At 30.9% G+C, this 27,991-nt stretch overlaps 1 protein-coding gene across 2 annotated transcripts in view; it reads right to left on the bottom strand.

Annotated features, from left to right (window-relative positions):
- vir-1 (virus-induced RNA 1) overlaps positions 1-27,991 on the bottom strand; it is a 219,812-nt gene that overhangs the window by 55,958 nt on the left and 135,863 nt on the right. For both annotated transcript variants that reach the window (XM_075296961.1, XM_075296962.1), the window contains exon 3: positions 3,635-3,811. In XM_075296961.1, the coding sequence (XP_075153076.1) occupies positions 3,635-3,811 (177 nt within the window). The remainder of the gene's footprint in view (positions 1-3,634; positions 3,812-27,991) is intronic.

Below are 27,991 nucleotides of genomic sequence, written 5' to 3'. Positions count from 1 at the left end.
GTCCACGAATTTATTTTAATTTAAAATTAAATTCCCAATTACTTATAGTAAAGAAGGGATGCAATGTTATGTGACAAGGAGATCTGCCTGAAAAGCCTTCAAGTCTTCTTGACAATTCAACTTAGGTTTGTCATTTCATTTTTACACAGCAAAAAAAAAAAAAAGAATGCTATGTTATGGGAAAAACAAACTATATCAAGAGAAAATTTAACTAGATTGTTTTCACAATTTGGGGAGTAATTAAATTAAAGAAAATTTACTAACATTTTTGGATTTGTATCTACCATTTACGAAATTCATCTTTCGCGAAAAGCAAAAATGAATTAAAAACTAACAAACAAATCATAGGCGCCAGATTATTGCCATTTTAACCACAATGTAGTTCAAAACAAAATAACTTTTTTTTCCTATAAATATAAGAGCATTTTAGTATCAGTTTAACAACGGGCTTTGTTTTCTGCGTAACGTATAGAAATATTTGTCGCAATGTTCGTTCGTCCGTACATTTAATTAACGCTAACTTCCGAACGACATAACATAGACTATCGGCTTAAAAATTGACTAAAGTAGCTGTTATGGTTGTAGGTCAGATGGTATTGCAATAGGCTATATCAGACCACTTCTTGGTATTTTATGGAAAAAAGCATAGCGCTATATTATTAATTTGTATACCCTCCACCATAGGATGGTAGGTATATTACCTTTGTCATTCCGTTTTAACACATCGAAATATTGCTCTAAGACCCCATAAAGTATATATATTCTGCGTCGTGGTGAAATTCTGAGTCGATCTATGCATGTCCGTCCGTCCGTCCGTCCGTCCGCCCACTCAAATTTTATCAAAATTTTATTTCTATGTAAAATTTGGCCAATATTTTATTTCTATATAAAATTTTGTACAAATTTTATTTCTATATAAAATTTTCTAAAATTTGCATTTCTTTAGAAAATTTTGTCAAAGTTTTATTTCCGTAGAAAATTTTCCCAAAATTTTATTTCCTTAGATCGGCTTGAAATTTGGTATGTGATGGTCGTATATGCCGACCGACCCGGCCTCCAAAATTTGGCTCCCAGAGCCTCATAGAGGAATTAACTTCTTTCGACCATTGTTGAAATTCAGTCCCATAATTACCATGCGAAAATTGGTTCATATCGGTTCATATTTATTTATAGACTCTTCTATATAAACCGATCAAGAACTAAAAATATTTGAAAGGTATTTAAATTGCTTATTTATACCCTCCACCATAGGATGGGGGTATATTAACTTTGTCATTCCGTTTGTAACACATCGAAATATTGCTCTAAGACCCCGTAAAGTATATATATTCTGGGTCGCGGTGAAATTCTGAGTCGATCTAAGCATGTCCGTCCGTCTGTTGAAATCACGCTAACTTCCGAATGAAACAAGCTATAGACTTGAAACTCGGCAAAAGTAGTTGCAATTGATGTAGGTCGGATGGTATTGCAAATGAGCCATATCGGTTCACTTTTACGTATAGCCCTCATATAAACGGAACCCAGATTTGGCTTGCAGAGCGTCTTTGATGAGTAAATTCCATCCGATCCGGCTGAAATTTGGTACATGGTATTAGTATATGGTCTCTAACGACCATGCAAAAATTAGTCGACATCGGTATATAACTATATATAGCACCCATATAAACCGATCCCCAGATTTGGTTTGCGGAGCCTCTAAGAGAAACAAATTTCATCCCATCCGGCTGAAATTTGGAACATGGGGTTAGTATATGGTCTCTAACAACCATGCAAAAATTAGTCGACATCGGTCAATAATTTTATATATCCTCCATATAAACCTATCCCCAGATTTGGTTTGCGGAATGTCTAAGAGAAGCAAATTTCATCCGATCCGGTTGAAATTTGGAACATGGGGTTAGTCTATGGTCTCTAACAACTATGCCGGAATTGGTCCATATCGGTCCATAATTATATATAGCCCTAATATAAACCGATTCCAGATCGGATGAATTTTGCTTCTCCAAAAGGCACCGGAGGTCAAATCTGGCGATCGGTGTATATGGGAGCTATATATAATTATGGACTGATAGGATCCAATTTCTGCATGGTTGTTGGATACCATATACTAACATCACGTACCAAATTTCAACCGAATGGGAAGAATTTTTCTCTTCCAAGGTGCTCCGGAGGTCAAATCTGGGGATCGGTTTTAATGGGGCCTATATATAATTATGGACCGATATCGACCAATTTTTGCATGGGTGTTTGAGGTCATATATTAACATCACGTACCAAATTTCAACTGAATCAAATGAATTTTGGTCTTTCAAGAGGCTCCGGAGGTCAAATCTAGTGATCGGTTTATATGGGGGCTATATATAATTATGGACCGATATGGACCTAGTTAGGCATGGTCATTAGAGACCATATACTAACATCATGTACCAAATTTCAACCGGATCAGATGAAATTTTTTTTCTCTTAGAGGCTCTGCAAGCCAAATCGGGGGATCGGTTTATATGGGGGCTATATGTAATTATGGACCGATGTGGACCAATTTTTGCATGGTTGTTAGAGACCATATACTAACACCATGTACCAAATTTCAGCAGGATCGGATGAAATTTGCTTCTGTTATAGACTCCGCAAGCCAAATCGGGGGATCGGTTTATATGGGGGCTATATATAATTATGGACCGATGTGGACCAATTTTTGCATGGTTGTTACAGACCATATACTAACACCATGTACCAAATTTCAGCCGCATCGGATGAAATTTGCTTCTCTTAGAGGCCTCGCAAGCCAAAGTTGGGGGTCCGTTTATATGGGGGTTATACGTAAAAGTGGACCGATATGGCCCATTTGCAATACCGTCCGACCTACATCAATAACAGCTACTTGTGCCAAGTTTCAAGTCGATAGCTTGTTTCGTTCGGAAGTTAGCGTGATTTCAACAGACGGACGGACGGACGGACATGCTTAGATCGACTCAGAATTTCACCACGACCCAGAATATATATACTTTATGGGGTCTTAGATCAATATTTCGATGTGTTACAAACGGAATGACAAAGTTAATATACCCCCATCCTATGGTGGAGGGTATAAAAATAATTATGGAAGATCGATTATCATGTATGAACAAAACTTTACTTATAAATACTCAAGATATAAAATTGGGTGATCGTTCAATATGAACAAGTTGTTCAAAATCGGCCGACATGCAAAATGTTCATAATATTTATTTTTATGAATAACTTTTCGCTCCGAGATCTTGATTTCATAATAGTAGAAATATGTCTTAGCCAAACAGAATAATATGTAAATTAGCCCCAAATAAAATCCAGCGTCTGTTTCTAGCTCAAATGCTCTATTTGCACTATAATTATCTCGTGGATTCAATATTTTGAGGATTCGATGTCCTTCTGTAAGCCAGTTTTTTTACACAGATTTCGAAAACCCTTCCAAAAAGTCTCCAACTTCGTCCCCAAAAAAATATTCCAATTTTGGGGAAAAATCCCCAATATTGGAAACACTTCTAGGATGTTTAAAACTGCTGCTTTTTTTCGTTTCAGTAGAATGAAAGCTTTTGCTTCGAATATGTGAAATAGGCTTTACGTGTTTTTGTCTGTGTTTAAATGAAGTACTTACCATCAAATGAATCAAAGAATCCAAAGTGAAGAACTGATGGATTTGGTTGGAAGAAGGGATAACCTGAGCCGGTATCGATAACGCCCTTGAAATCCTTGAAGTCGTCGTCATCATCAGTTCTAGTGGATACGCGGCGTGGATAGCCAATTACTTCGGCATCATCACTAGGATTACCAGCTGGAAAAAAGGTTAAATAAAATCGAAATTTAATAAAAACTATATTATTGGAAAAATCATTAGACATAATAAAATATAACATATATGTCTTTTTACTTAGTTCCTTTTTCCTTGTTATAATTATTTTAAAGATCAATGACTCGTTAAATTCTAAGATCTTCCCCTTATTCATATACCTCTTTTATTAAATAATATGAAATATCACCTTCATTCAATGCTTTTTAAAAATTCATTTAAAAAATTTTAAATATAATTGGACAAAAACCCCTGCAGTCAAACACAAATGCTCTGACTTTGTCTGCCATGGTTGGACTATCATTAATCATTTTGATGATTAATGAAGAAGATTTCAGTTTCTTGTGTTTGCTAAAATTTACTCGCAAAAGTCTGAAATAAGCAATGCCTTAGTCATTAGAGGACAAGGACAAAGTTGTTACCTCATTTTGTGTGACACCCACAAAATTATTTGCACATCGCAGCAGCAGGTTGCATGTCCATACTCTTCAGGTTTTCAAAGCCATATGTCCTTAGGTAATCAAAGCGTGATGTGTTACATTTTTGGTACATTGACTATGGCCAGGATGGCAGACAACTTTTGCTGCATACGAAACAAATTATGACCAAAGTCTGTAGACTTTCAAAGTTTTAAAAATTTTTGTTAATTTGAAAGTTCTATTTCAAGTTTAGCAACTTATAAGGGGGGTAGTGAAATCATGCGGTGAATATTATTTTTTTGTTACATTTTACTGATAAAAATAATACAAATTCATCTGAATCATATTTTTTCTTTGGAAAATTTATGTCACTTTTTGTGTGTATTTTTTTTTTTAATTTGTGTGCCTTTTTATTGTGAGTAATACTTTTTTGATAAATTTTAGAAATTCCCAACGATAACTTTGGTCCAACTACTTATCACACTACCTTCATGCAAACAATTCAATGAATTTAAACAGCCCAAAGGTAATAAGAAAACTCATTTCTAATAAAAACGAGACAGGTGTTAACGGTTAATGAGTTGATTGTTTTATGAAAATCACAAAAAAAAATCCAATTACAATGGCATTGTATTGAAGCTGTGTTTTGGTTTTGTACGCTTTTCCACAGCTAAATTCCTATACATTACAGCAGGACATAGCCATGGTCATAATTCATAACTCACTGAATGGGGGTTGGGTGGCAAATTTCCGAGAATGGGATCTTTGCCATCTATTCAGGGAAATCCTTTTGATTAATTTTCTTTCATTTGCATAAGAATAAATAATTCAGTGTAATTTCGTTTGCAACATCTCGACAAATTTTTAATTAGAAAATAATGTCGCAAATGTTGGTTATTTTTCAAAATGTGCGGTTAAACATGGTTGCCAACTAAATTCATAGCAGAGAACAACGTAACAGAAGCGAACTAATTTTCATAATTCCATGTAAATGAGATGGTGTTCAACGAAGATTGCTGCTGATGTTGTTGTATCGTCGATTTGATAAATTAAAATTTTTCATTTCGTGTTAGTATTTTCTTGCAACCTTGGGATGAGTTTTCCCCCTCCCCCGCCTTCTAGTGGGTAAATGTAGCTTGAAATTCGGATTTATTAAAAGCAATGCTCTTGCTGAGAACAAGTAAATTTTCTTCCCATCTTATCTATTGTTAAATATTTGTTATTTAATTTTGTATGTTTTAATTGTAAAGATCAAAATTGTCTTCACATTAGTAATTTTGTAAATTGCCATTGAATTCATAAATGAATTATCTTAAGCGATAACTCAATATTCCACGAACACTTTACGCATATTTACTAATCTAACAAACTTTGGAGAAAATTTTACCAAAAACTACCAAACAAAAAAAAACTTATTTTGTCAAATTTTTTTTTGAAATTGTATTTCAATAGCAAAATTTGTGAAATTTTTATTTCTATAGAAAATGTTGTCAAAATTTTATTTCTATAGAAAATGCTGGCAAATTTGTTTAGGCAGTAGCCGACTATCAAACCCTTTTTCGGGAGGTTCAAGTGTAGTTCACGTTGGGTTGAGTGAATTACCCGAATTTATTCTGATAATTGGTTGATAGTTTTGCTGCAAGTAGAGGATGCTGATGAGGAATGTGGTAATTCCGAAACAGCTGTACATCCAACCATCTTGCAGTCTATAGGGCTTTGCCCAAATAAATTTGACAAGCATACTTTTCCTCTGTTGGTTAAGCTACACTTGTAGCTTAGTCAATGCATGGCTTTAAGCTGAGATCAAAAAACAAAAAAACAACAATAACGATTGAAGAGAAGCCAATAATAACAAACAAAACGAATGAAGATAGAGGAAGCACGCTCAAAAACAAACCCAGCCAAATACATACAAATCGATGATTTGAGTTTGGCAAAGGAAAAGAGATATGCTGGCAAATTTGTTTAGGCAGTAGCCGACTATCAAACCCTTTTTCGGGAGGTTCAAGTGTAGTTCACGTTGGGTTGAGTGAATTACCCGAATTTATTCTGATAATTGGTTGATAGTTTTGCTGCAAGTAGAGGATGCTGATGAGGAATGTGGTAATTCCGAAACAGCTGTACATCCAACCATCTTGCAGTCTATAGGGCTTTGCCCAAATAAATTTGACAAGCATACTTTTCCTCTGTTGGTTAAGCTACACTTGTAGCTTAGTCAATGCATGGCTTTAAGCTGAGATCAAAAAACAAAAAAACAACAATAACGATTGAAGAGAAGCCAATAATAACAAACAAAACGAATGAAGATAGAGGAAGCACGCTCAAAAACAAACCCAGCCAAATACATACAAATCGATGATTTGAGTTTGGCAAAGGAAAAGAGATATGCTGGCAAATTTGTTTAGGCAGTAGCCGACTATCAAACCCTTTTTCGGGAGGTTCAAGTGTAGTTCACGTTGGGTTGAGTGAATTACCCGAATTTATTCTGATAATTGGTTGATAGTTTTGCTGCAAGTAGAGGATGCTGATGAGGAATGTGGTAATTCCGAAACAGCTGTACATCCAACCATCTTGCAGTCTATAGGGCTTTGCCCAAATAAATTTGACAAGCATACTTTTCCTCTGTTGGTTAAGCTACACTTGTAGCTTAGTCAATGCATGGCTTTAAGCTGAGATCAAAAAACAAAAAAACAACAATAACGATTGAAGAGAAGCCAATAATAACAAACAAAACGAATGAAGATAGAGGAAGCACGCTCAAAAACAAACCCAGCCAAATACATACAAATCGATGATTTGAGTTTGGCAAAGGAAAAGAGATATGCTGGCAAATTTGTTTAGGCAGTAGCCGACTATCAAACCCTTTTTCGGGAGGTTCAAGTGTAGTTCACGTTGGGTTGAGTGAATTACCCGAATTTATTCTGATAATTGGTTGATAGTTTTGCTGCAAGTAGAGGATGCTGATGAGGAATGTGGTAATTCCGAAACAGCTGTACATCCAACCATCTTGCAGTCTATAGGGCTTTGCCCAAATAAATTTGACAAGCATACTTTTCCTCTGTTGGTTAAGCTACACTTGTAGCTTAGTCAATGCATGGCTTTAAGCTGAGATCAAAAAACAAAAAAACAACAATAACGATTGAAGAGAAGCCAATAATAACAAACAAAACGAATGAAGATAGAGGAAGCACGCTCAAAAACAAACCCAGCCAAATACATACAAATCGATGATTTGAGTTTGGCAAAGGAAAAGAGATATGCTGGCAAATTTGTTTAGGCAGTAGCCGACTATCAAACCCTTTTTCGGGAGGTTCAAGTGTAGTTCACGTTGGGTTGAGTGAATTACCCGAATTTATTCTGATAATTGGTTGATAGTTTTGCTGCAAGTAGAGGATGCTGATGAGGAATGTGGTAATTCCGAAACAGCTGTACATCCAACCATCTTGCAGTCTATAGGGCTTTGCCCAAATAAATTTGACAAGCATACTTTTCCTCTGTTGGTTAAGCTACACTTGTAGCTTAGTCAATGCATGGCTTTAAGCTGAGATCAAAAAACAAAAAAACAACAATAACGATTGAAGAGAAGCCAATAATAACAAACAAAACGAATGAAGATAGAGGAAGCACGCTCAAAAACAAACCCAGCCAAATACATACAAATCGATGATTTGAGTTTGGCAAAGGAAAAGAGATATGCTGGCAAATTTGTTTAGGCAGTAGCCGACTATCAAACCCTTTTTCGGGAGGTTCAAGTGTAGTTCACGTTGGGTTGAGTGAATTACCCGAATTTATTCTGATAATTGGTTGATAGTTTTGCTGCAAGTAGAGGATGCTGATGAGGAATGTGGTAATTCCGAAACAGCTGTACATCCAACCATCTTGCAGTCTATAGGGCTTTGCCCAAATAAATTTGACAAGCATACTTTTCCTCTGTTGGTTAAGCTACACTTGTAGCTTAGTCAATGCATGGCTTTAAGCTGAGATCAAAAAACAAAAAAACAACAATAACGATTGAAGAGAAGCCAATAATAACAAACAAAACGGAAGAAAATTTTGTCAAAATTTTATTTCTGAACATTTGTAAAAATTTTATTTCTGAAAATTTGCCAAAATTTTATTTAAAAAAAATTTTTGACAAATTATATTTATATAGCATATTTAATTAAATTTTGTCAAAACTTTATTCCTATAAACAATTTTGTCAACATTTTATTTCTATAGAAAGTTTTTTTCAACATTTTATTTCTATAGAAAATTTTGTGAAAATTTTATCTCTATAGAAAATTTTGTCAAAATTTTATTTCTATAGACATATTTGTCCAAATTTTATTTCTTTAGAAAATTTTTTTAAAATTTTATTTCTATAGAAAATTTTGTCAAAACTTTATTTCAATAGAAAATTTTATTAAAATTTTATTTCAATAGAAAATCTTGTCAAAAATTTATTTCTATAGAACATTTTGTCAAAATTTTATTTATATAGAAATTTTTGTCAAATTTTTATTTCTATAAAAATTTTTGTCAAAATTTTATTTCTACAGAAAATTTTGTCAGAATTATATTTCTATAGAAAATTTTGTCAAAATTTAGTTCTATAGAAAATTTTATCAAAATTTTATTTCAATAGAAAATTTTGCCATAATTTTATTTCCATGGATTTTTTTTCAAAATTTTATTTCTATAGAAAATTTTATTAAAATTTTATTTTAATAGAAAATTTTGTCAAAATTTCATTTCTATAGAAAAATTTGTAAAAATTTTATTTCGATGGAAAGTTTTATCAAAATTTTATGTCTTTAGAAAATGTTTTCAAAATTTTATTTCTATAGAAAATATTGTGAGAATTTTATTCCTATAGAGAATTTTGTCATAATTTTATTTCTATAGACAATTTTGCACAAAATTTTATTTCTATATAATATTTTGTCATAATTTTATTTCTATAGAAAATTTTGCCAAAATTTTATTTCTATAGAAAATTTTGTCATAATTTTATTTCAATAGAAAATTTTATCATAAGTTTATTTCCATGGAATTCTCCTTTTTTTAAATTTTGCTAAAATTTTATTTCTATAAAAAATGATGTCAAAATTTTACTTCTATAGAAAATTTTGTCAAAATTTTATTTCTATAGAAAATTTTGTCAAAATTTTATTTCTATAGAAAATTTTGTCAAAATTTTATTTATATAGAAAATTTTGTCAAAATTTTATTTCTATAGAAAATTTTGTCAAAATTTTATTTCTATAGAAAATTTTGTCAAAATTTTATTTCTATAGAAAATTTTGTCAAAGTTTGTTATCTATAGAAAATTTTGTCAAGATTTTTTTTTTCCATAGAAAATCTTGTCAAAATTTTATTTATATAAAAAAATTTTGTCAAAATTTTATTTCTATAGAAATTTTTGTTAAAATTTAGTTCTATAGAGAATTTTTTAAAAATTTTATTTCTATAGAAAATTTTGTCATAATTTTATTTCCATGGAAATTTTTTTTCAACATTTTTTTTCTATAAAAAATTTTGTCACAATTTTATTTCTATATAAAATTTTGTCAAACTTTTATTTCTATAGAAATTTTTGTCAAAATTTATGTCTATAGAATTTTTTTTGTCAAAATTTTATTTCTATCGAAAAATTTTTCGAAATCTTATTTCTATAGAAAATTTTTTCCAGTTTTATTTCTATAGAAATTTTTTTCCAAATTTTATTTCTATAGAATTTTTTTTTTCCAAATTTTACTTCTATAGACATTTTTTTTTAATTTTATTTCTATAGAAAATCTTGTCAAAATTTTATTTCTATATAAAATTTTGTCAAAATTTTATTTCTATAGAAATTTTTGTCAAAATGTATGGCTATAGATTTTTTTTGTCAAAATTTTATTTCTATCGAAAAATTTTTCCAAATCTTATTTCTATAGAAAAATTTTTCCAAATTTTATTTCTATAGAATTTTTTTCCCAAATTTTATTTCTATAGAAATTTTTTTTTCAAATTTTACTTCTATAGACATTTTTTTTTAATTTTATTTCTATAGAAAATTTTGTCAAAATTGTATTCCTATAGAAAATTTTGTCAAAAATTTATTTCTAAAGAAAATTTTGTCAGAATTATATTTCTATAGAGAATTTTTTCAAAATTTAGTTCTATAGATAATTTTATCAAAATTTTGTTTCAGTAGAAAATTTTATCATAATTGTATTTCCATGGAAATTTTTTTTCAAAATTTTATTTCTATAGAAATTTTTGTCAAGATTTTATTTCAATAGAAAATTTTATCATAAGTTTATTTCCATGGAATTCTCCTTTTTTTAAATTTTGCTAAAATTTTATTTCTATAAAAAATGATGTCAAAATTTTACTTCTATAGAAAATTTTGTCATAATTTTATTTCTATAGAAAATGTTGCCAACATTTTATTTCTATTAAATTTTTTGTCAAAATTTTATTTCTATAGAAAATTTTGTCAAAATTTTATTTCTATAGAAAATTTTGTCAAAATTTTATTTATATAGAAAATTTTGTCAAAATTTTATTTCTATAGAAAATTTTGTCAAAATTTTATTTCTATAGAAAATTTTGTCAAAATTTTATTTCTATAGAAAATTTTGTCAAAGTTTGTTTTCTATAGAAAATTTTGTCAAGATTTTTTTTTTCCATAGAAAATCTTGTCAAAATTTTATTTATATAAAAAAATTTTGTCAAAATTTTATTTCTATAGAAATTTTTGTTAAAATTTAGTTCTATAGAGAATTTTTTCAAAATTTTATTTCTATAGAAAATTTTGTCATAATTTTATTTCCATGGAAATTTTTTTTCAACATTTTTTTTCTATAAAAAATTTTGTCACAATTTTATTTCTATATAAAATTTTGTCAAACTTTTATTTCTATAGAAATTTTTGTCAAAATTTATGTCTATAGAATTTTTTTTGTCAAAATTTTATTTCTATCGAAAAATTTTTCGAAATCTTATTTCTATAGAAAATTTTTTCAGTTTTATTTCTATAGAAATTTTTTTCCAAATTTTATTTCTATAGAATTTTTTTTTCCAAATTTTACTTCTATAGACATTTTTTTTTAATTTTATTTCTATAGAAAATCTTGTCAAAATTTTATTTCTATATAAAATTTTGTCAAAATTTTATTTCTATAGAAATTTTTGTCAAAATGTATGGCTATAGATTTTTTTTTGTCAAAATTTTATTTCTATCGAAAAATTTTTCCAAATCTTATTTCTATAGAAAAATTTTTCCAAATTTTATTTCTATAGAATTTTTTTCCCAAATTTTATTTCTATAGAAATTTTTTTTTCAAATTTTACTTCTATAGACATTTTTTTTTTAATTTTATTTCTATAGAAAATTTTGTCAAAATTGTATTCCTATAGAAAATTTTGTCAAAAATTTATTTCTAAAGAAAATTTTGTCAGAATTATATTTCTATAGAGAATTTTTTCAAAATTTAGTTCTATAGATAATTTTATCAAAATTTTGTTTCAGTAGAAAATTTTATCATAATTGTATTTCCATGGAAATTTTTTTTCAAAATTTTATTTCTATAGAAATTTTTGTCAAGATTTTATTTCTATAGAAAATGTTATGTTAGTTCTATAGAAAATTTTGTCAAAATTTAGTTATATAGAAAATTTTATTAAAATTTTATTTCAATAGAAAATTTTGTCATAATTTTATTTCTATAGAAAATTTTATTAAAATTTTATTTCAATAGAAAATTTTATCAAAATTTCATTTCTGTAGAAAAATTTGTCAAAATTTGATTTCTGTAGAAAATTTTTTCAAAATTTTATTTCTATAGAAGATTTTGTACAAATTTTATTTCTATGGAAAATGTTGTTAAAATTTTATTCCTATAGAGAATTTGGTCATAATTTTATTTCTATAGAAAATTTAACCAAAATTTTATTTCTATATAATATTTTGTCAAAATTTTATTTCTACATAAAAATTTGTCAAAATTTTATTTCTATAGAAAATTTTGACAAAATGTTATTTTTATAGAAATTTTTGTCAAAATTTTATTTCTATAGAAAATTTTGTCAAAATTTTATTTCCGTAAAAAATTTTGTCAAAATTTTATTTCTATAGAAAATTTAGTCAAAATTTTGTTTCTATAGAAATTTTAATAAAGCTCATATTAACCTCCGTGTATACGTCATCTAGCAACATTGTCTCATCTGGGGCTAGGAGAAGCTTCTCCATCTCCACAGTGTGTGACTGTTTGGTGGGATTTATGTGGGTCATGGTACCTTACCTATCACCTACAGGAGCCACTTTGCGAAAATGATATACACTGAAACCTCTGAATGGTGGACACTCACGGTTGCCTAAATTTTGTCCACGTTTTGGGAGATATCCAATTAAGAGAGGTTTATTTTAATGTATTAATATAGCAAATGTCCCCAGACAATTGTCCACGTATAGGAGGTGTCTGGTTTTCAGAGTGGGAGCCACCGTTGTGCAGTGGTTAGCATGCCCGCCATGCATACATACAGACAGGTCGTGGGTTCGATTCCTGCTTCGACCGAACACCAAAAAGTTTTTCAGCGGTGGATTATCCAACCTCAGTAATGCTGGTGACATTTCTGAGGGTTTCAAAGCTTCTCTAAGTGGTTTCACTGCAATGTGGAACGCCGTTCCGACTCGGCTATAAAAGGAAGGTCCCTTCTCATTGAGCTTAACATGGAATCGGGCAGCACTCAGTGATAAGAGAGAAGTTCACCAATGTGGTATCACAATGGACTGAATAGTCTAAGTGAGCCTGATACATCGGGCTGCCACCTAACCTAACCTAACCTAGTTTGAGAGGTTTCACACTCACGGTTGCCTAAATTTTGTCCACGTTTTGGGAGATGTCCAATTAAGAGAGGTTTATTTTAATGTATTAATATAGCAAATGCCCCCAGACAATTGTCCACGTATAGGAGGTGTCTGGTTTTCAGAGTGGGAGCCACCGTTGTGCAGTGGTTAGCATGCCCGCCATGCATACATACATACAGGTCGTGGGTTCGATTCCTGCTTCGACCGAACACCAAAAAGTTTTTCAGCTGTGGATTATCCCACCTCAATAATGCTGGTGACATTTCTGAGGGTTTCAAAGCTTTTCTAAGTGGTTTCACTGCAATGTGGAACACTGTTCGGACTCGGCTATAAAAAGGAGGTCGCTTGTCATTGAGCTTAACATGGAATCGGGCAGCACTCAGTGATAAGAGAGAAGTTCACCAATGTGGTATCACAATGGACTGAATAGTCTAAGTGAGCCTGATACATCGGGCTGCCACCTAACCTAAACTAGTTTGAGAGGTTTCACTGTAGTCCTGATACTGCCTTTTAAGGGCATACCTTCCAAAATTATAACTCTTAAAGGAATTTTCTTTCTTATTGCTGAAGCTTCAATTAGTAATTTTGTCTGCTACTGTTTTTATTGTAGCATTTTGTACAAATCCTTTCCATTGTTTCATTTTGCCCTGGAAGGTGCTATACAGCATCATCTGTTTAACAGCCACCATTTGTACGATTTTAGAGGCAGAACATTTAATACACAAATACAAAATAATTACAAGCGAAGTAAACAGACACCTTTTGCCACCACATGTCACCATCTAATACTCTCCGCAGCGCTTACCCTTTATTTCAGTAGTGATTGTAGTGAAATATTACACATTCACTGCTTTCCTTCCATTGCAAACAGCCAGTCACTAACCAAATGCAACACGATGAGGTTTTTCGAAAGGGTGAAGGGGGGTAGATTCTTTCGATGGTGATGCTTTCAAGGATACACTCATCCAAAGAGTCTTAGTGAGAGACGACAATGTTTAAACAACATTGAATACAGTGAGTTTTATCTCCACTACTACCTCTAATCGAGGCAAGTAGGTAATGCATAAGACCTGTGTGTTACAATGAATAAGAGTAAATTAGGGATGCCATATGCTCCATATATGGAGAGTGCAGAAGTATTTATAGGAAATCGGAATTAAATTGCTTTATTTAAAGCATCAAGCTAAATCATTAAAAAAAAACTTGCGATTTCAATCAAAAAGTCGAATTTTCATCACTTCGAAATGTGAACATTTCGGCTTTTAACTTATCGACTTAGCCGAAATAGTAATAACTTATTTTACTAACGATTGGTTTTGGTTTAATGTGACAATTGAGTCAAATCTTCTAATCGACTTTGATAATCACCCAAATCGATGCCGATTAAATAAACCGATTTATTAGAATATCCAAATGTTGACCTCGAATTAAAAGGATGATATGATGTAAATTTGAAATTTAAGTTTGCAAACTCTAAAACATAAATTGAAGATTTTATTTATTTTGAAAAGTTTTGCAGACGTGAAAAATGAATAATCGACTTTTGATTGGGGCCAAAATTGATTAAACGACTATTGATTGATAGAATACAAAAAGTCGACGTTTTCCAATTCTTAAAAAAAAAATGAAAAAAAGCTCTTAAAGTTTCCAACCATTTAATTTTCTTTTTTTTTATTAAAAAAAAAAACAAAACAAAACTTGAAATTCTACTAATAGACTCTGATTGGGACCAAAATCGACCAAACGAATTGAAAGACCAAAGTGACTATAATGACAACCCATCATAAAGTATATTCCACACTTTCAGCACAGTCGATTAGTTATCCAATCATTTAAATAAATCATAAAAATAAGGATTGCAATCCGAATTAAACGCTCGAATTTACAAATTCTTCCTCAAAAATTTTTCCCAAATTTTGACGATTTTTTTTTATACCCTCCATCATAGGATGGGGGTATATTAACTTTGTCATTCCGTTTGTAACACATCAAAATATTGCTCTAAGACCCCATAAAGTATATATATTCTGGGTCGTGGTGAAATTCTGAGTCGATCTGAGCATGTCCGTCCGTCCGTCTGTTGAAATCACGCTAACTTCCGAACGAAACAAGCTGTCGATTTGAAACTTGGCACAAGTAGTTGTTATCGATGTAGGTCGGATGGTATTGAAAATGGGCCATATCGGTCCACTTTTACGTATAGCCCCCATATAAAGGGACCCTCAGATTTGGTTTGTGGAGCCTCTAACAGAAGCATATTTCATCCGATCCGGCTGAAATTTGGTACATGGTGTTGGTATAGGGTCTCTAATAACCATGCAAAAATTGGTCCACATCGGTCCATAATTATATATAGCCCCCATATAAACCGATCCCCAGATTTGGCTTGCGGAGCCTAAAAGAGAAGCAAATTTCATCCGATCCTGCTGAAATTTGGTACATGGTGTTGGTATATGGTCTTTAACAACCATGCAAAAATTGGTCCACATCGGTCCATAATTATATATAGCCCCCATATAAACCGATCCCCAGATTTGGCTTGCGGAGCCTCAAAGAGAAGAAAATTTCATCCGATCCGGCTGAAATTTGGTACATGGTGTTGGTATATGGTCTGTAACAATCGTGCAAAAATTGGTCCACATCGGTCCATAATTATGTATAACCCCCATATAAACCGATCCCCAGAGTTGGCTTGTGGAGCCTCTAACAGAAGCATATTTCATCCGATCCTGCTGAAATTTGGTACATTATGTTGGTATATGGTCTCTAACAACCATGCAAAAATTGGTCCACGTCGGTTCATAATTATATATAGACCCCATATAAACCGATCCCCAGATTTGGCTTGCGAAGTCTCCAAGAGAAGCAAATTTCATCCAAACCGGTTGTAATTTGGAACATGGTGTTAGTATATGATCTTTAACAACCGTGCTAGAATTGGTCCATATCGGTCCATAATTATATATAGCCCCCATATAAAACGTTCTCCAGATTTGACCTCCGGAGCCTCTTGGAGGAGCAAAATTCATCCGATCCGGTTCAAATTAGGAACGTGGTGTTAGTATATGGTCGCTAACAACCATACCAATATTGGTCCAATCACACAAAAATTGGTCCATATCGGTTCATAATCATGGTTGCCACTAGAGCCAAAAATAATCTACCAAAATTTTATTTCTATAGAAAATTTTGTCAAAATTTTATTTCTATGGAAAATTTTGTCAAAATTTTATTTCTAGAGAAAATTTTGTTAAAATTCTATTCGGTTCATAATAAAATTTTCATCATTTTCAAAATTTTATTTCTATAGAAAATTTTGTCAAAATTTTATTTCTAGAGAAAATTTTGTTCAAATTTTATTCGGTTCATAATCATGGTTGCCACCCGAGCCACAAATAATCTACCAATATTTTATTTCTATAGAAAAAAAGTTTATTTCTATAGAAAATTTTGTTAAAATTTTATTTCTGTAAAAATTTTTATTTCTATAGAAAATTTTGTGAAAATTTTATTTCTATAGAAAATTTTGTTAAAATTTTATGTCTGTAGAAAATTTTGTCAAAATTTTATGTCTACTTTGTCAAACTGAATTATATACGTATTGGATCGATCTTTTTTGATTTAATATATACCACGTATGGACTTACATACAATTTAGAAGATGGTGTTAGGAGGTTTTCAGATACCTTGCCATCGGCAAGCGTTACCGCAACTTAAGTAATTCGATTGTGGATGGCAGTGTTTAGAAGAAGTTTCTACGCAATCCATGATGGAGGGTACATAAGCTTCGGCCTGGCCGAACTTACGGCCGTATATACTTGTTTAATTTTTGAAATAATTGCAAACTTTAAAATTTGATTCTTCCAAATTTTTGAAGTTTTCGAAAAGTAGACTTTTTGATACTGGTTGCAATCCATAATTTAATGATTTTAAAAAGTTGGTATTTTTTGTGGCAAAAATCGATTAAGTATTTTAAAGCTAATCATGGAAATAATGAAAATAGAAAACTTAATCCTATACAGAAATCTTGATTATCACTTGTTAGATCTATGATATCTGCCATTAAAAATGATCTGGCAACAAATCGAATTTCCCATTTTTTGGGTTTATAGCTCCTAGATACCCCCCATTTAAGATGATCTGCTTACTAGTAGAATTTCCCAATAAAAAACGTTTAAAATCTCTTCTAGATATTTTTGGGAATTCCAACATTCCGCTATATCTTTGGATGTAAAAATTATATGTTTGGAACTCAAAAATTTTAACACAATATTTAATAAGTGCAAGCATGTATAATGTTCATACACTAGCATAACATGTTTGGGACATATATGTTAATATGTTACAACATATTATGTTTGGGACATAAAATGTTTGTAAATATAATATGCTTAGATGCAAACATATATTAATTTGGAAATAGCTTATAAACATATATGTGTTTAGAAAGAGAGACCTAGAGAGTATGCTGCAAGTAAAATAATGGAAGTAACCAATTGGCGCCTTAGAAATATATCCACACAAAGAAAATTTCATTAACGTGTTTTTTCTACCAGGGTATGTCTGAGGTGAAAAATAAAATGTGATTGAACAATACAAACAATATTTTGTTTGGACCAATCCTGAAACTATATATGCTTGAAGCAAACTGTGTTTGGGGTATATGTTACAGAAATGTTTTTTTAGGGTGTTTGTGGGCCTTTAGAGCTGTAAGAAACTCTGATTCATAAAAAAATCCCAATTCTGAAAATCTTAATTTTTAATGGCATCCCTATCTATGACTACACCTATTGCTATGAAAATTTTGAAGTGATTTAGCAGGTGTAGTCGTTTATACTATTGTTGCTATTCGCAGCTGCTGGTAATGGATGTTGTTATCGTTCGTTCGTTCGTTGAGTAACAGCGGAATCCTCTTAATTTCCAAAGAGTGGATAAGTACATCCCAACTAATTCTTGTAGTTAAAAGCATCCAAAGCCTCATGCAAATGGAGTTTAGATGCAATTAATTGAGACTACTTTGGTATGATCCATCTTCGCTGTTGTTGCAAACGAAAAAATCCTTGCAAAAGGACTTCTATGGAGAATTATTCAAAGAAAAGTATTCTTAGAAAATTTTTTTTTGGCAAAAAATTGTATGAAAACTAATGGGAAACATACTTGGAAACGAACTGCACCGAAAAAAAACAAAACTCATTCAAGAAAATCTGTAATAAATAATTTAGTTTTCTATAGAAATAAAATGTTCACAAAATTTTCTATAGAAATACAATTTTGACAAAATTTTCTCTAGAAATAAAATGTTGACAAAATTTCCAATAAAAATAAAATTTTGACAAAATTTTCGATAGAAATAAAATTTTCTATAAAAACAAAAGAAAAATTGACAAAATTTCCTATCAAAATAAAATTTTGACAAAATTTTCTATAGAAATAAAATTTTTTCTATAGAAATACAATTTAGACAAAATTTTCTATAGAAATAAAATTTTGACAAAATTTTCTATAGAAATAAAATTTTGACAAAACTATGGAAATCAAAATTTGGCAAATTTTATTTTATAGATATAAAATTTTGAAAAAATTTTCTAAAGAAATAAAATTGTAACAAAATTTTCTATCGAACTAAAATTTTGACAAAATGTTCTACAGAAATAAAATGTTGACAAAATTTTCTATAAAAATAAAAATTATGGCAAACTGTTCTATAAAAAAAACAATTTCGACAAAATTTTAAAAAGAAATAATTTTAAACAAAATTTTCTGCAGCTACAAAATATTGACTAAATTTTCTATATAACTAAAATACTGAAAAAATTTTCTATAAAAATATAATTTTAACAAAATTTTCAATAGAAATAAAATGTTCACAAAATTGTCTACAAAACACAAATTTTTAAAAAATTTTCTATAGAAATAAAATTTTGAAAAAATTTTCGATGAAAACAAAAATTTTGACAAAATATTCTATAAAAAATAAAATTTTCACAAAATTTTTGATAAAATAAATTTTCACAAAATTTTGTATAGAAATAAAATTTTGACAAAATTTTGTATAGAAATAAAATTTTGACAAAATTTTCTGCAGAAATAAAATTTTCTATAGAAATATAAGTTTGGCAAAAATTTCTATAGAAATATAATTTTGACAATGTTTTCTATAGAAATAAAATTTCGACAAATTTTTCTAAAGAAAAATTGAAAAAATTTTCTATAAAAAAACAAAAATTTTGACAAAATTTTCTATAGAATAAAATTTCTATTGTTGTTTTTGATTTTAGCTTAAAACCATGCATTGACTAAACTACAAGTGTAGCTTAACCAACAGAGGAAAAGTACGCTTGTCAAATTTATTTGGGCAAAGCCCTATACACCCAGAGAAGGAATATGATCACCTCAAACATATTTCAAGAGCACCATGTTACTTTTTCACAGCAACCATGTAGTATTTTTGTCGCAAGAATATTCTTTTCTCGTCAAACATAACATGCTTTCCGAAATCAGATATATAATTTCCGAGAAAAGAACATGGTTTCGATAAACATGCTACATGTTTTCCGTGAAAGAGTAACATTTTGCTCTTGGAACATGGTTGGGGTGATCATATTCCTTCTCTGCGTGTAGACTGCAAGATGGTTGGATGTACAGCTGTTTCGGAATTACCACATTCGTCATCAGCCTTCTCTATTTGCAGCAAATCTATCAACCAATTATCAGAAAAAATTCGGGTAATTCACTCAACCCAAAGTGAACTACACTTGAACCTTCCGAAAAAAGGTTTGATAGTCGGCTACTGCCTAAACAAATTTGCAAGCATATCCTTTGCCAAACTCAAATCATCGATTTGAATGTAGTTGATTGGGTTTGTTTTTGAGCGTGCTTCCTCTATCTTCATTCGTTTTGTTTGTTATTGTTGGTTTTTCTTCAATCATTATTGTTGTTTTTGATTTCAGCTTGAAATCATGCATTGACTAAACTACAAGTGTAGCTTAACCAACAGAGGAAAAGTACACTTGTCAAATTTATAGACTGCAAGATGGTAAAATTTCGAAAAATTTTTCTAAAGACATAAAATTATGAGAAAGTTTTCTATAGAAATAAAAATTTGACAAAAATTTTTATAGAAATAAAATTTTGACAAAATTGTCTATAGAAATAAAATTTTGACAAAAATTTCTATAGAAATAAAACTTTGACAAAAATTTATATATAAATAAAATTTTGACAAGGTTTTCTATAGTAATAGAATTAAAAAAAAAAAAATTTGCATGGGAATAAAATTACGACAAAATTTTCTATAGAAATAAAATTTTGATAAAATTTTCTACAGTACTAAATTTTGAAAAAATTTTCTATAGAAATATAATTCTGACAAAATTTTCTATAGAAATAAAATTTGGACAAAATTTTCTACTGAAATAAAATTTTAATAAAATTTTCTATAGAAATAAAATTTTGAAAAATATTTTCCATGAAAATAAAATTATGACAACATTTTCTATTGAAATAAAATTTTGATAAAATTTTCTATTGAAATAAAATTTTCATAAAATTTTTTATAGAACTAAATTTTGACAAAATTTTCTATAGAAATATAATTCTTTCACAATTCCCACATAAATAAAATGTTGGCAAAATTTTCGAGAAAAATAAAATTATGACAAAATTTTCTATAGAAATATTTTTACAAAATTTTCTATAGAAATAAAATTTTGAAAAATTTTTTTATAGAAATAAAATTTTTAAAAAATTTTCCATAGAAATAAAATTTTGACGAAATTTCTTTAGAAATAAATCCTATAAATAAAAGTTGGACAAAATTTTCTATGGAAATAAAATTGTGACAAAATTCTCTATTTAAACAAAATTTTCTATAGAAATAAAATTTTAACAAATTTTTCTATAGCAATAAAATATTGACAAATTTTTCTATAGATAATAAAATTTTGACGAAATTTTCTATAGCAATAAAATTTTTTACAAAATTTTCTATAGCAATAAAATTTTGACAAAATTGGCAATAGAAATTAATTTTGACAAACATTTCTATAGAAATAAAATTTTGACAAAATTTTCTATAGAAATAAAATTTTGACAAGAGTTTCTATAAAAATAAAATTTTGACAAAATTTTTTATAGAAACAACAATTTTGACAAAATTTTCTATAGAAACTATAATTTTGACAAAATTTTCTATAGAAACAACAATTTTGACAAAATTTTCTCGAGCACTAAAATTTTGCCAAAATTTTCTATAGAAATAAAATTTTGACAAAATTTTCTTTAGAAATAAAATTTGGCAACATTTTCTATAGAAATAAAATTTTGACAAAATTTTCAATAGGAATAAAATTTTGACAAAATTTTTTATACAAATGAAATTTTGACACAATTTTCTATCGAAATGAAATTTTGACAAAATTTTCTATAGAAATAATATTTGAACAAAATTTTCTATAGAAACAAATTTGACAAAATATTCTATAGAAATAAAAATTTTGACAAAAATTTCTATAGAAATAAAATTTTGACAACATTTTCTATAGAAATAAAATTTTGACAACATGTTCTATAGAAATAAAATGTGGCAACATTTCTTATAGAAATAAAATGTTGACAAAATTTTCTATAAAATAAAATTATGAAAAAATTTTCTATAGATATAAAGTTTTGACAAAATTTTATATAAGAGAAAAATTTTCACAAAATTTTCTATTGGAAGAATCTTTTGACAAAATTTTCTAAAGAAATAAAATTTTTACAAAACTCTCTATAGAAATAAAATTTTCTATAGAAATAAAATTTTGACGTGCTACTAAAAAAAATCAAGTATAGCCCCCAATATCAAGCACTTCAGTTGAGATAATCTTCACCTATATTAAAGATACCCTACAAATGCTTATGTTTACTTATTCGGAAGGAGTTGTTTAGGGTATCATATAGTCGGCCCCGCCCAACTTTTTACTTTAATCACTTGTTGATTTCGTCAAAATTACTAAATGGTGAAGAAAATCCATTGGATTGTCAGTAAAACCAGCCAAAGGAGCTTTGAAATGTCTTTCTTTGATTTCAGATTGTTGTTCGGAAAAAATAAATGGGTACCTCATTTCATAAAGATCGAGGGGTTGCAATTTTCTTGGAATTTGTCTGAAAATGTCTTTATCATCCTTACATCCCCTCTAAGAACTTCAAATATTTCATCAAACTCTGTTTTCTTGTTTAGAAATCATTTTGTTCGTTTCATCTTCACCATGGGATTAGAATTTCAGTTTTTTTTTTTGTTTGGGATCACTAGTCGGACAGTTTATTGATTTGAAGCAAATGTTTTCCCACAGCGCATCGTTAGCGTATGTGTGCTTTGTGTGGCAGTTCATAGTTCAACTTCATCGGTGGGCCACCTTCTTGCACCCACTCACTCACTCACTCACCACAATTCAAACAGAGAGTATGTGTTTCTGATTGCTTCATTGTCACTCAGACAGGGTCGACACAACACAAATTGTTGACAATGTCGGGTATCCTTGTTTATTTTTGATCCATGACTTCCCCAAGCCCAACCACTAACGACTACCCCATCACGAAGCAATTCCCCTTTGGCCAATGTGTGATTGACAGCGATGTTCATTCATGTTTTCATTTCTTTGCTCACTACTTCTGCTAGACAATTCCAAGTGTAAGCGTTTTTATTTTAGCCTTAATTTCATTAGAATGTCTGATGGTATTCCATGTCAAATATGGCGAAACCTTGATATATTGCTTCAGACATAATGTCTGACTAATCGCTTTGGCTAAGCAAAATAAATTAAGTCGGAGAGCTATGTGACATGTTTGTGGTCCTCTCGAATGGACATTTGGACATAAGGGAATCGACATTGGACATTTGAAATTTTTGATAAGGTTACAAATGCATGAAATTTTAAGACAAGAATTAGAATAAAGTTATGTGATGAATTGAAATTTGCACCACAAGGGAATGTTTTATGATGAGTTTAAGATTGAATGTTATTCCTTCTTTTACGATGGGTTTGGAAAAAGAGTTTTGCATGGCATGGATTCCATGTGGAGGGGGGGGGGGGGGCTCCACAAACACTTGATCTATGTCTTAGAGGTGTTGATGCATTGACATCTATCCATCCATCAGGGTCAAATCAGATCGTATTTTTGATAAGAAGAGGAAAAGTAAACCGGGTTGAGAGTTCGGCTGAAGGTCATATACACTGCCACATAGAAAGTTGTACACATGGCAAGATATCTCAAAACTTCTTAACGTTGTCTTTTAATTTGTAAGCTGATTCATATATAGTGTATGTTAGATAAAGCAAAGGCAAATTAAATAAATTAACCCCCATTTTCATAAAGCTCCGTTAGTGTTCCGTTAACTAACCAACTTTTAAAACATATTATGGACAAAGCTGTCATCTTGCCTATATATTCCATATGCCAATTAGGAACTTAACTGACGAAAGTTTTTCAGTTAAGGTTAACTGAAGAGAAGATATTTGCAATTTACTTTCTGTTAACTGGCAGTTAAAGCCTAACGGAGCTATATGAAAATGGCCGTAAATAATGTTTTACTTGAAACAAAGATCAATCATAACAAGTATATACCGCCGTAAGTTGGGCCAGGCCGAATCTTATGTACCCTCCACTATGGATTGCGTAGAAACTTCTACTAAAGACGGTCATCCACAATTAAATTACTTGAGTTTCGGTCGATGCACAGAAAAAAATTTCACGAAAATTTTTCCAATTAAAATCTTAATTGAGTTTTAAAAAATATTCAATTAAAAATTTAATTGAATCAACAAATTTTTTAATTGAAATAAAAATCAATCACACAAATTAATAGTATCAATTAATTTTTTAATTGAATCAATTAATTTTTTAATTGACTGTCAATTAATTTTTTAATTGATACTATCATTTCTGTGATTGCAGACATTTCAATTAAAAAATTAATTGGATCAATTAATTTCGTGATTGATTCAGTAAAAAATTTTTTTGTGTGTGGCAAGGCATCTTAAAACTTCTTAACATCATCTTCTAAATTGTAAGTTAGTCCGGGATATATAGTAGACAAAAGAAAGGTCGATTAAATACATATATATTCAGTTCTTGACCGGCATATATAGGAAAGTAATAATTACGAACCGATATGAACTTTTGTGCGGTAATTATAGAGCCAGAATTGAAATATGGGGGTCGCTTTATATGGAGGCTATAAACAATTATGAACACAAATCTACCAAAAATGACAGATTTTTTAATGTGTGGTAGATTGGAAGAATTCTTGATGTTGTGGAAGATTTTGCAAAATATTCCTCTACAACTATGAAATGCTTCCTACATTTTCTATAGAAATAACATTTTCATAAAATTTTCTACAGAAATAAAATTCTGACAAAATTTTCTATAGAAATAAAATTTTGACAAAATTTTCTATAGCAATAAATTTTTGACCAAATTTTGTATAGAAATAATATTTTAACAAAATTTCCTAAAGCCATAAATTGTTGACAAAATTTTCTATAGAAATAAAATTTTGACAAAATTTTCTATAGCAATATAAAATTTTGACAAAATTTTCTATAGAAATATAAAATTTTGACAAAATTTTCTATAGAAATATAAAATTTTGACAAAATTTTCTATGGCAATAAACTTGTGGTAGATTATTTTTGGCTCGAGTGGCAATCGTGATTTTTCTGTGATTGGGTTTCGGTTTATTTGAGGCCTATATATAATATAGATCGATACGGACCAATTTTGGCATGGTTGTTATACATACTCTAGCGAAATGTCCTAAATTTCAATCGGATCGGATGAATTTTGCTCCTTCAAGAGGCTCCGGAGGTCAAATCTGGGGATCGGTTTATATGGGGGCTATATATAATTATGAACCGATATGGACCAATTTTTGTATGGTTGTTAGATACCATATACCAACATCTTGTACCAAATTTCAGTCGGATCGGATGAAATTTGCTTCTCTTTGAGGCTCCGCAGGCCAAATCTGGGGATCGGTTTACATGGGGGCTATATATAATTATGAACCGATACGGACCAATTTTTGCATGGTTGTTAGATACCATATACCAACACCACGTACCAAATTTCAGCCGGATCGGATGAAATTTGCTTCTCTTTGAGGCTCCGCAGGCCAAATCTGGGGATCGGTTTATATGGGGGCTATATAATTATGGACCGATGTTGACCAATTTTTGCATGGTTGTTAGAGACCATATACCAACACCATGTACCAAATTTCAGTCGGATCGGATGAAATTTGCTTCTCTTTGAGGCTCCGCAGGCCAAATCTGGGGATCGGTTTACATGGGGGCTATATATAATTATGAACCGATACGGACCAATTTTTGCATGGTTGTTAGATACCATATACCAACACCACGTACCAAATTTCAGCCGGATCGGATGAAATTTGCTTCTCTTTGAGGCTCCGCAGGCCAAATCTGGGGATCGGTTTATATGGGGGCTATATAATTATGGACCGATGTTGACCAATTTTTGCATGGTTGTTAGAGACCACATACCAACACCATGTACCAAATTTCAGCAAGATCGGATGAAATTTACTTCTCTTTGAGGCTCCGCAAGCCAAATCTGGGGATCGGTTTATATGGGGGCTATATATAATTATGAACCGATATGGACCAATTTTTGCATGGTTGTTAGATACCATATACCAACTTCTTGTACTAAATTTCAGTCGGATCGGATGAAATTTGCTTTTCTTAGAAGCGAAATCTGGGGATCGATTTATATGGGGGCTATACGTAAAAGTGGACCGATATGGCCCATTTGCAATACCATCCGACCTACATCAATAACAACTACTTGTGCCAAGTTTCAAGTCGATAGCTTGTTTCGTTGGGAAGTTAGCGTGATTTCAACAGACGGACGGACGGACATGCTTAGATCGACTCAGGATTTCACCACGACCCAGAACATATATATACATTATGGGGTCTTAGAGCAATATTTCGATGTGTTACAAACGGAATGATAAATTTAATATACCCCCCATTCTATGGTGGAGGGTATAAAAATTATGTTAGATTAGGTTAGGTATAGTGGCAGGACGATTCAGAGTTTTAGATGTGAATTAAACAATTATAAAAAATTATAAAAATAAATAATTTTTATACTTTTTTTACGATGTTTAAAGCACTCTAACGCTTATCTGAAACGCTGTACCTCAAACATTTCCAAAAATCTACAATATTATTATTATACCCTCCACCATGGGATATACCCCCCATACTAACTTTGTCATTCCGTTTGTAACACATCGAAATATTGCTCTAAGACCCCATAAAGTATATATATATATTATGGGTCGTGGTGAAATTCTGAGCCGATCTGAGCATGTCCGTCCGTCCGTCCGTCTGTTGAAATCACGCTAACTTCCGAACGAAACAAGCTATCAACTTGAAACTTGGCACAAGTAGTTGTTATTGATGTAGGTCGGATGGTATTGCAAATGGGCCATATCGGTTCACTTTTACGTATAGCCCCCATATAAACGGACCAACAGATTTGGCTTCCGGAGCCTCTTTGAGAAGCAAATTTCATCCGATCCGGCTGAAATTTGGTACATGGTATTAGTATATGGTCTCTAACGACCATGCAAAAATTAGTCGATATCGGTATATAACTATATATAGCACCCATATAAACCGATCTCTAGATTTGGTTTGCGGAGCCTCTTAGAGAAACAAATTTCATCCCATCCGGCTGAAATTTGGAACATGGAGTTAGTATATGGTCTCTACCAACCATGCCGGAATTGGTCCATATCGGGCCATAATTATATATAGCCCCTATATAAACCGTTCTCCAGATTTAGCTTGCGGAGCCTCTAAAAGAAGCGAATTTCATCCGATCCGGCTGAAATTTGGAACATGGTCTTAGTACATGACTCTTAATAAACATGCAAAAATTTGTCCACATCGGTCCATAATCATATATAGCCACCGTGGTGCAATGGTTAGCATGCCCGCCTTGTATACACAAGGTCGTGGGTTCGATTCATGCTTCGACCGAACACCAAAAAGTTTTTCAACGGTGGATTATCCCACCTCAGTAATGCTGGTGACATTTCTGAGGGTTTCAAATCTTCTCTAAGTGGTTTCACTGCAATGTGGAACGCCGTTCGAACTCGGCTATAAAAAGGAGGTCCCTTGTCATTGAGCTTAACATGGAATCGGCTAGCACTCAGTGATAAGAGAGAAGTTCACCACTGTGGTATCATAATGGACTGAATAGTCTAAGTTAGCCCGATGCATCGGGCTGCCAGCTAACCTAACGTAACCTAACCTAGCCCCCATATAAACCGATACCCAGATTTGGCTTGCGGAGCCTCTAACAGAAGAAAATTTCATCCGATCCGGCTGAAATTTGCTACATGGTGTAAGTATATGATCTGTAACAACTATGCAAAAATGGTCCACATCGGTTCTTAATTATATATAGCCCCCATATAAACCGATCCCTCCAATTGGCTTGCGGAGCCTCTAAGAGAAGCAAATTTCATCCGATCCGACTGAAATTTGCTACATGGTGTTAGTATATGGTATCTAACAACCATGCAAACTTTGGTTCACTTCGGTCCATAATTATATATAGCCCTCATATAAACCGATCCACAGATTTGTCCTCCGGAGCATCATGGATGAGCAAAATTCATCCGATTCGGTTGAAATTTGGTACGTTGTGTTAGTATATGGTCTCTGACAACCATGCAGGAATTGATCCATATCGGTCCATAATTATTTGTAGCCCCCATATAAACAAATCCCCAGATTTGACCTCCGGAGCCCCTTGGAAGAGCAAAATTCACACGATCCGGTTGAAATTTGGTACGTGGTATTCGTATATGGTCTCTAATAA

The sequence above is a fragment of the Haematobia irritans genome, chromosome 2 (assembly GCF_050003625.1).
Source record: "Haematobia irritans isolate KBUSLIRL chromosome 2, ASM5000362v1, whole genome shotgun sequence".
Classification (NCBI taxonomy): domain Eukaryota; kingdom Metazoa; phylum Arthropoda; class Insecta; order Diptera; family Muscidae; genus Haematobia; species Haematobia irritans.
The sequence above is the reverse complement of the archived record's forward strand: the minus strand, read 5'-3'. Positions and strand labels throughout refer to the sequence as shown.